The sequence below is a fragment of the Pundamilia nyererei genome, unplaced genomic scaffold (assembly GCF_000239375.1).
Source record: "Pundamilia nyererei isolate P.nyererei 1_Seehausen unplaced genomic scaffold, PunNye1.0 scaffold00003, whole genome shotgun sequence".
In the NCBI taxonomy this organism is placed as follows: domain Eukaryota; kingdom Metazoa; phylum Chordata; class Actinopteri; order Cichliformes; family Cichlidae; genus Pundamilia; species Pundamilia nyererei.
Genome location: NW_005187404.1, coordinates 2374577 through 2385386, shown reverse-complemented (window position 1 = coordinate 2385386; position 10810 = coordinate 2374577). Strand labels below are relative to the sequence as shown.

General features: G+C 39.7%; 1 protein-coding gene across 6 annotated transcripts in view; it reads left to right on the top strand.

The window, feature by feature from the left end:
• kirrel3b (kirre like nephrin family adhesion molecule 3b) overlaps positions 1–10810 on the top strand; it is a 167855-nt gene that overhangs the window by 121239 nt on the left and 35806 nt on the right. For all 6 annotated transcript variants that reach the window (XM_013911002.1, XM_005720643.1, XM_013911010.1 and 3 more), the window contains exon 6: positions 3399–3549. In XM_013911002.1, the coding sequence (XP_013766456.1) occupies positions 3399–3549 (151 nt within the window). The remainder of the gene's footprint in view (positions 1–3398; positions 3550–10810) is intronic.

Here is a 10810-nt window from a genome sequence, read left to right as displayed (position 1 = left end):
TACTGACCTCTGTCATCATTTTAAGTGGGGGAACTTGCACAATCGGTGGCTGACTAAATACTTTTTTGCCCCACTGTATGTGTTTTTATGACATGCACATACTATTTAAAATTGGTTCTTTGCTAAGTTTCATATCTAGACACAACACTGGTTCATTCCTTGAGTACAGAGGAAGAAAAACCTATTTATGCTTGAATGATTCATTCATTATTAACAACCAAACAAAGGTCTGAAAAAGGTCAGGCACAAGAACTTGACTGAAAATGAGTGGAAAAAGTAGCCAATGTCCAAAGAGAAACTGTGAAAGACCGTCAGAATGTCTGGAGAACTATTGCTCATAACTTCATTAAAAAAATTAGAGGTGGCTATAAACCTTTGCACTTAAATTAACTGTATATTAAATGACATTAAATGACAAAAACATTTTGCTTTTGGCTACATGTATTACAATTTGAGAAAAATACAAATAGAAGAGAGCTTCAGAGTAATCACAGTATTTCGGACTAACAGTAGATGAACTTTTCTGGTATGTATGTCAAGTTTTATTTAACAAATTATTAATTAGGTTCATGTATTTTAATGACTAGTTAACTAAATGGATATTCTTTTTGAAACCACTCACTAAAGAAAAGCTCATAGTTCATTCTTTCTCTTTCTCTCCATTACCCATTTCTTTTTTACATGCAGCCACTTAGGGGAAGATTAGCTTCCAGAATTTTTTATGCTTTATGCTGAGGTGATCTGTCTTCAGTATGGACTGTTACTTTCTTTCCTAGATACATTTGGCTGCTCAGAGTTATGTTTCACTTGGGATATGCATTACTTATAACACTCGTGATTTTGACATGTGTCTGAATTCATTCTAAGTCAGGGTTCTCCCTTGTTATTAATACTGTTTCTGAATAATTTGGTCGACGCACTTTATCCAGACCTTAAAACCTGGTCTCAGTACTGGGGTTGTGCTATTCTATGTTAATGAAGCACCGTAAACCACTGGCATATGATTTTCTTTTATTTGTTTGTTAGTTTGGGTTTTTTACTTCTCCATCAAACAAACATGCTCAGAGCTGCAATCATCAGTCTCTATGGATATAAACTTAACACCTCTAGATGAGCCATTATTGGACATCGTTCAGTTCTCAGGCAACCTACTTTAGTAGATTTCTTTTGTTTGCTTGCATGCTTGTTTTCCAAGTCACTTTCATGTTAAGTTAAAGCTTTGATTGGCAGTCACAGCTTTACATTTAGCTTTTATGTAGGTATTGCTATATTAGCTGGCCAGGGGCCTATCTAGCTGTGATGCTGTTTTTCTGTGAAAGAAGGCTGTCTGTCTCTTAAATGAAAGCCACAGAAAGCACGGTATACCCCTACTTAAGCCAGACCAAATTAGTCTACAAAGCAAGGAAATATTAGACCCCAGTAAAATGAGAGAAAAAAAGACATACTGAGATGCCCATCTTGAAACTCCAGCTAACATTTATTAATAACCAATTTTTACCTTTTTTGTAACCCTTTGGAGGTCAGAAATTACCTAGTACCTAGTAACTATGGCGTTAAAAAAGCCGACTCATTCCCTCTCAGTCCAGTTATTTTGTCATTCATCTCCTGCCATGGTAAAAATATTCTTCACATGGCTTTAGGAGATGAATATAAAAATTTATCAAATTATAATGTGGCATGGTGTTGAATTCAATGCTGCAGCCAGCTAACCCCTTTTCTAAGATTAATGACTTCAGACAGGTCCAAAGCGACGAGGGAAACAATCCTGATTGTGTCAGAAAGGATATTACATTGACATATCCCGCGTCTGACAGCCAATGTGTTCTGCTTTAGAAGTGACTCATGCACAGTTATGAATTTCATCACATGGTTCTTCACATACAAATGGGCTTCCCACAAGTATGCAAGGGATCTAATATCCCATTACAAGAGAATACTTTTTTTTCTCCGCATCAGTAATACAGAGTTTCTAATCTCAAACACGTTTAGTAGATACTCTTCCCTGACGTATTTTAATTTGATCAGAGTCTTTTCCTGGAAATGCCTAGCCATGAGGTTTTACAACTTCTATGACATTTTAATCATGCTATTTACAATATAGTATGCTTAAGTGAGAAATACAGCATAAATGTGGATAATTAAAATGTTCACATTAAGTGCAGAAATGAATGGATAATTACCACTGGTTTGTACTTTGGCGATGAATCTCAGTTTGACTCAGGAAAATGATTAATGGGTACTGGTAATGGTAGATGGAATCTATATGTTGCATTTTAGTACAGAGTACTAAAAACTTGCAAAGTTTTAGTTATGTCATTTAAACAGCATACGTTATAAATCTAAATATACTCAACAGCCTGCAGTAGTTAACTAACAGCTGAGTAGATGTAGGATCTGATCATCAGTATTTTTCTTATTGAATGGTTGGCTACAAAATTATACAAAGTTAAGGGCAAGTACTGGATGTATTTTTGGGAGGTAAAACCAAAGTTACCAGTGCAGTAAAGCAAGTCAACTGAGCTTCTTCTGGTCAACGTAGGAGTAAAATATTTTGGTGTTCTTCAATAGGAAGGTCTTTTTTGTGTCTTCAAGAAATGCAGAGCAACAGTGAGCCTGCTTTAAAAAGATGGCAGGGAAATGCATCCTGACTTTGTGGTTGACCACACTGTGCCCTGTTGCCCAAGCAATTTGTTCTAGTCAGTGACTTTGTTCTGTCCCGCACTGGTTAACATAGACTCCCAGAGCCCTCCCCTGAGCGTTTGAGGGAGCGTGAGAGCTACTGAGCGCTACCAACTGATTCCAGATGGCTTCCACAATGTAGGGCTCAGAGGATGAACGCTGAAAAGAAGATTGATTTCCTTTGTGGAGTATGACAAGCCATGCACTAGAGCGCAGCTCTCCAGACACACAAAAGCAAACTCAAGAAATATATTTCTACTTTTTTTTTTATATCAATCTGCTTTGCAGTAAAACTACAGGCTAGAGTGTTCTGAGGGTTTGTCTCTGGATCCCCAAGGGAGTAGATTTGTGTATACATAAATTTTCTGCCTTTTTGCAACAATTTTATACCTTTTCCATCAAAGCTTATCCAGCAAAGCGTTTCTTCCGCCTCTTTTCTCTGTTTGTGCGTCACTTAAACAATTTATAATCCCAGGTTGAATTGGGACTATTGAAGATACAATCCAATATCCCTCGGATTCTGCAGCATTTGGAGTTCAGTACTCTGCTCAGCATAAAAATAGCTCAGGTTCTATTTATTGATTATGATAAAGCCAATCCAAGGTCCCACTATGGTAATCCATTAGAACAACAAAACAAACTTGGCATAGCTTTAGAGGCTTAAGCATTCATCCACAGAACTGTCTTAATTTTGCTCTGTATTTCTTCCCTCTTTTCAGACCTTGCTCCGGGATGGCAAGGGGGAAAGCACCGTAAGCACACTCTACCTATCGCCTTCCAACATTGAGACAGGTCAGCAGATCATCTGTAAGGCCTGCAACAAGGCAGTCCCCAACGGCAAGGAGACCAGTGTCACAATTGACATTCAGCGTAAGCATACCACTTCTTCTTCTCTCTGTTATTCTCATCTGTGAAGAATATCAGTGGGCAAAGGGTCAGCTTAAAACATGCATTTCTAAATACTGTATATGAGGTATTTCTCACATGTAGAGTCAAGACACTGTCAAATACCTACGTGGCTAACAGTGTGAAAATCAAGCATTCATTTTCGGCTCTGGTGAATATTTATAATTGGTTTCCATTTTTACTTACATATAGTAATCCAGCGTATGGATTGGTGCTGTATTACTGTTTTTCTTTTTTTTCCATTTGTTTGTTCTGATGCAACATCAAAGGCGCCGTCTATCTAAAATGAATGGAGCCTCCTTTTTTTGGTCCATCTACCTACCTGCTGTGGCACTGCCTGTTATGGTACTGTGCGAACTGTATCCACCTCTTTTATTTCCATGCTCATGCCATCAATCTTTTTGATGAGAACATCTACAGTTCCCCTCTAAAATAGGCAAAGTAAGCCCAGCGTGTAAAACACATTCAGCCTCAATTGTCAGGGAATCTTTTTTCGATCAAGAAGCATTCACAGTAAGAGAAGGGCTCTGAACAAAGGGATTTTGCATCACTCACAACCCCTTCAACACCATTAAGTATGACTAATAAAGCAGAAAATGCTATTTAGAGAGCCATTATGACTGACGGCTCCATTCTTTTCATTATGCACACCACAAGAGGCAAGCATGGCAAGAGCGGGCACGACACGATCAGGCCAACTCAGGCGTGGGGGTAAAAAATGATTAACAATTGTTAGTGTTTGCAACTCTTTCAGTTTGCCTTCTTCATTTTTGTCATGCAGTCAGAGAGGGAAGTCATCCCACATGTAAACTGATTTGTCACCATGTATAATGATGCGTCTGTGATAAATGCTTGCCATCATAGCATCATCCTCGCTTCTGAATGTATGATTTAACCCTGAAAAATGAGTGGAGCAGGTTTCTAATTAGCATTCCAAAATGTGCTCTTTACACAATTAAAGCTCCTGAAAACATTTTTCACAGTGTGAGATCAAACCAAGCGACAGCAGAGACTAATTGTCAAGATTCAAATTGTCTCCCACAAGGCTTAGGCTCTTGTCTCCCTCGTTCTCACCTCCCCCGCCCTCTCCTAGATTTGACAGGTAATGTTCAGCACAGTTCAGCAGAACCTACAGTTTGTGCTGAGATCTGCTTCTAAATTAAGTTGCCACTGAAATAAAACTTGCTTCAGTTGAACTTTGATTCATTTGTGCTCGATATCAATCTGTTTAATTTCAGTGCAGCCTTATTTGGTTGCAAGGGTTCTGGCTTAGCAACAACATCTGTAACACAAGTGTAAAAAGATTATGCTTTAAAGACCTGACTATTCACCAAACATGCTGTAAATATAACGTCTTCAGAAAAGTGTTAAAGACAGGAATGGAACATTATAAGGTGGTGCCGTCACACTAAAGTTCTTTCCTTATACAAGAGGAAATAAACACAAGCTGTGCTCTAATTCAAGAGCTTGATCTTCCTCAAAGCCTAGTCCATAAAGGACAAGTTAATTACCAAGACACTGTCCTCACATGACAAAGTTTCAACAGCAGGAACTGCCAGAATGATAAACATTAATTAGCATCATACAAGTACAGTTGTTGTTTTTATCAGTAACTCATAACCACCTTAGCTGGGTCGATGACTTCACTGTATGATAATTCCTCTATTCCTTTTAATTGTCTCTCGACCTCATGAGTTTCTACTCAGAAACTGCACACATTTGCTCTCTCTCTCTTGCACAGACACACAAATACACCTTGCAGTGCAGACACGTGCAGACACGGTAGCGCTATCTTTTGTTACTTTGTTTCTTGAGGGCAAAAAGTCTGCTGGAATGTCATAATGCAGAAAATTGCAGAGGACTTCACTAGTTATGTTCTCCATATGGGTTTCTCGGACACATTTTGCGGGGATTTTAAAATGGATCTGGGATTTGTGTGTTTGTTATTGCTTTGCTGTTTTGTGTAGAAGTACATACTTTGCATGGAGTCCACACCACAAATGAGCAAATAGCAGTTTGTAGTGGGAAGAAAGGTACAGTCGGGCGATGGGTTACACAGGAAAGACTGAAACGTCTGCCTTCAGTAAGTGTACAGGACTGCTGTACATCGCATCGCATGAAACAAAGCACAGTGTAGTGGCAGCAAATAAGGAAAAAGTGACAAACAAGAAAGCTAACACCCAATCCTGAACAAATCTTATGTTTCAGATGTAACCAAATATCCCATGACCGTGATACCTGAACACAGCAGCCTTACAGATATACGATGATCCTTTTGTATTTGCGTGCATGCTTTTTATTTTTATTTTGTTATACTAACAATAGTAACTTGGTTTAATGAATCATAATGATGAAATGTTCAAACAAGAGAGCATGTTACGTCTTATTCAGAGCAAGAGTGATATTAGAAGGCGAACCTATTTCTTCATTCCACGGTAATATTTTTTTTAGTGAGACTTTTCTCAGAGAAGCTGAAAGCCATCACCCTACCTATCAAGGCAAGGGGTCCTTCATGAGCTTCCTGTCACCTTATGAGTTATATGTAACTCTCTGCAGTTTCTGCTTTACAGTTGTTCTTGGGTGTTCTATTTTAGAGGAAAAACCAGGCAAGCGTAAGAATGTAACAATACATGTTCATAATTGTTTCAGAGTTAAGTGTTTGTAGAAAAAATGCAAGGCAGACACTGATGATTCAGTACTGCACCTCTTTAAGCTGAGTATGATCAAGTGTTGCTGCATTTCCTTTGACTTCCATAACTTTGAACTGTATCTGGATTCTACTTTTAAACCAGGGTCATGTGAATGTCACTCAAAATGTAAACAATTAAGCCTACGTGATGTTCTTAAATAATATAAAATTACAATTATTTTTTTGAACTCTGATTACATTGTTACCATTATGCTTTTTTGTACTGATATGCTGTCACTGTTGCTGTATTTTTTTAGGTCCTTTGTGAAATTTGTGTCCAGCATTCGCCCTCTTGAAATTGCTGTGGTTGGGCCGTGTGGAGAGTTAAAGAAGCAGAATAGCAAATTAAGCTACCAATGTGAAGCTCATAACATTTTATTTTCACATAGCATAGTAAGCATTAAGCCTTTGAGTATTAGCACATAAGCTGCTGTTTGTTAAGATGGCCATGACTGCAATGCTAATGTTCTTAGAAAGACAATACAAGTTTTCATTAGCTGGTAACAACCATCTAATGGACTAATATTTTGCTGCATATTATGAGAACTTACATTGAGGGGGGGTTGCATGTAAACTCCAGAGCCCCCCTAGTTCATGCCCAGGACCCTGTTGGTGTAAGGCAACAGCACTACCACTGAGCTTCTGTGTTCAAAATAAATAAACAGCCTCAACCTGGAAGCCTGGCTCTCATAGAGAGACCTGTTTACCCAGCTGCCAAGCCAAATATTAGTTCTGCAAGTCCACAAAGAAAACTGTCCCACTGCCTATTGCCTTTAATAAGGTATTTAAAAGTCATTTAAAAATGTAGCAACACTTAATGACATTTTAATGACTTGTCCAAATTGGACCAATTTCCTCTCAGGTCAGGGAAACTGTGATTAATAATAGTTTCATAACAGCTTCATGACAGCCAATGTTAGAAGCAACCACATAAGACAAAGTTATGGCAGGTTATGTTGTCTTGGTTGATATCATGTTTCTATAACTGATATGTGAAACAATGCCAGCTTTGCGATGCAAATGAGGTAACTGAATGATATTAATGACAAACCTAATGACAAATATTCATATTTGCTTTACTGTAACTTTATTTTTCTGATCGAAAATAAAAAAAAATAGCAGTGGAAATAAAATAGTCTGGTCTGAAAAAATCTATGATGGGTAAAAAACCCAAAACAAACAGAGGATGGAGTCCAGTTCCCTCTAACTGGAACTGCTGAAAGGTTATTATGGATCTTTTTGTCAAGTGATGCCAAAAAGCCAGAGATATAATGTTTTTCAATTATTTATCTGACACTTCATGCGATAGCTGTTTATTGAAAGCAGTGAGATAAAACTGATATTGATGCTCTCGACTCGTTGTCAGTAAGACAGCGAATTAACAAATATCCTCAATTAGCAGTGTATTCACCAAAAATGTAGATGTCTCTGTATATACGCTGGTAACCCCTGTTGGATGTCTAGTTGTGAGTAAATACCACAATTAATTAATGAACAGTCTCACTTCTTTTCCCTAATCTAATTGGCCACATTAGTGAGATGATACGAATGACAACAAAAGTAATTAAAGCGTTCTCATTCCCTCTGCCACTCTCAACATTTGCCATTCTGCCGGCTTCTACGCTCAGGTACCCTTTTTCACTAATAGCGTAATCGAAACACGACCCAGCGCACTGCTCTACAGCCTAAACCCGTCTAAAACCCAATGCATTTACCAACCTTTCTTTTCTTTTATCATTACTGAAATGATTTACACCCACTTCAGCATTTTTTTTTATTCCCTTCAACATCCATGTGTTATCTGACCCAGGTTTGGACAAATTTGCATCTAAATACAGTGCGCGCTGGTGATGTTGCCAAAATGAGAGGGATTTAGAGCCAACAGAGGCGATTCACAATCCTGGATAGACTGCTGACTACAGTTGTCCATATGAGTCCATTAGCTGACTTTAATTATTTGATAGCAGAAGGGTGGCTACCCCCTGATGCTGTTTTCTACAGCAGCATGACTGAACTTGCAATACAGTCTTTGGACTTAGATCAGTAAACTCCCCTACCTTTCAATCATATCACTGCAGTGAAATACGATTCTGGTGCCACAGTTTCATGTCCCGCTGGTTCCCACTCATCAAACTATTTAAAATATTCCTCAAACATTTTCTAGTCCAGTTGCATACTTTGCAAAGCAGTGCCCCACATAGAAATATGCTTTGAAACACATAGGCTAGTGGGAAATTAATGCACAAGGGACGGGTAAAACCAAGGTTTTCCATGTGTTTGCATTGCAAACAAGCTGAGCCATGTGGGGGAAAAATGAATGCCATTTGTTGAGACTAATTAATAAAGAACATGCAGATGTGCAATTGGGGAGGATTTGTTTTGGTAGCTTGCTCTGCTACATGCTCTCCGTGCTTAATTAAGCAGATAATGGCAAATTTATCTGAGATAGAATTTGTAAGTGAGAAGGACTGAGTAAAAAGGTAAAGGGGCACAAAAATGCTCTGAATTATGATGCATCCGCACAGAATTATCTTCCTTATATGTTAAGCTGTGTGAAGATATCGTTTCTAAATGTTACATTTTCATTACCCCAAACACATCACAGATGCTATAAAGGATCTCTGGCTCGTACCCTTGCATCAGCAACAAAACTGAGATGGTCAGGAATGTAATTGGCTACAGATGTGCTAGAGGAAGCACACATTTAAGCGTCTGTATGAATTGAATAATAACATCTGCCTTCATTAAACTCACTAAATTCTCAATGAATTTACTCATGTGAACAGCAGATGATCAATGTTAGACCTAAGGTTGTCAGTCAGTCTGTTCCTCTCTGCAGTATGCCACTCAGCCAGCCACATGACAGTGTGCCCATATCGTTAAGGCTAGAAGCCACGAGCGGGCGGCCCACAAACAGCTTTCCCAGCCTTCATAGGCATCTGACGCTACTGGAGTTTGAGGCCGGTCCTACTGGAGAACAGCTGTCTGCAATGACCCAGAGAGACTGGAAATTGAGCTTTAAGAAAGGGAAAAAAAGCATTTTTTTGCTGGCACGATCTCCAGGAAACAGAGAAGTTGGAAGATTGTTCCAAAAACACCATCTGGTCTCCACTTTGAACTAACCGATCAAAAGCTGTCGGCCAACTATAACACCACCCTCCCCAATTCATCCTGTTGTTTTCACAGAAGCTCCGATCAGTCCTACGATTCCCCTTTTCCTCTTTTCATCCGTTCCTCCCCCTTTCTCTCTCTCTCTGTCTCTCTCTCTCCCTTGCTACTACTCTCTTGACAAATGTTGGGAATTAACAGTCTTGCATATTGATGTGCTGTCGCATCATGCCTCAAATGCCCTCGCTCAGCAACTCATGCATTTATACATCATAGCAGCAAATGGACTTTATTAAGTAGATGTCTGTCATATCTAAAAGGTCAGTGGTTAGACAAGCTACAGTCCCTTATCCACACCCAGGGCACTGCTGATAGACTTTTGACGGCTGTTGCTCCCATGACTGTCTTTGCTTCCGGCTTGGGGGATATGGAGCTATCCAGGAAGTTACTGGTGTAACTTATAGATGTAAAATCCTCATGACATTACCACTTGCTGAGAGAAAGTGGGGGGATTTTTTAAGGGAGGGTCAGTTCAATCATTTGAAAAGAACATTAATTTGTAGCCGGGGAGACAGTAATGAGCATTTGTGTCCTTAGAAGTCTCTTGGCGGCCAGAAAGAGGTTGGCATAGTTAAAAAGGACAGTTCAGGAATATTTTTAGTGAAAACGGTTTCTGAATTAGCTTCTACATTACTGTGTCTATCAGCATAGACACATCCGTCAGATCTCTCTTGCTTTCTTTTTATGTATGCCTCTCTCTGTACTCTTGCACATTCTTGCTGAATTTTATTACCATCTCCACCACTGCCACGTCTGTCATTTTACCCCTGAGGTCCCCTCTGCCCACAGTTTAGTCCACGCAATTAACAGCTTGCAACGTTAAGAAAAAAAATGTACTGGGCAGCTAACACTATTGCTCGAGGCATGGATGGCTTTCCTGTTTTATTAGGACATACACCCATGTGCACTTTCATATGCACACAAAACCCCTTGAATGTCTGCCTTCGCTCACAAACACGTGGATGCACACAGTTCGCCGCTCGGTGCCTGGTTGACTGTGGCCTTCGGTTGTTCCATCCGCAGTATTGTTGTTTTCTCTATTGGCCCAGGGAGAGCTGGCACAGGTGGAGCTCTTGGATTTGAAGAGCTCATGGTAGAGTAGTTGGTGGGAGGTGGTTGGAGGTGGGGTAGGGGTGGGAGGGGGGGAGGACTGTTCTGGAGGGAAATGAGTCTGCTGATGGGGAATATGGTGTGCGAGTAGGAAGGAATATGACACCTGGACCACCCCCCTCTCTGGGTTTTTGTGGCAGCTGAGCCAGCCTAGAGCATCTGCACAGCCACAGGGTAAAAAGCAGTTTTCCTGCACTTCATACCCACACACACACACACACACACACACACACACACACACACACACACACACACACA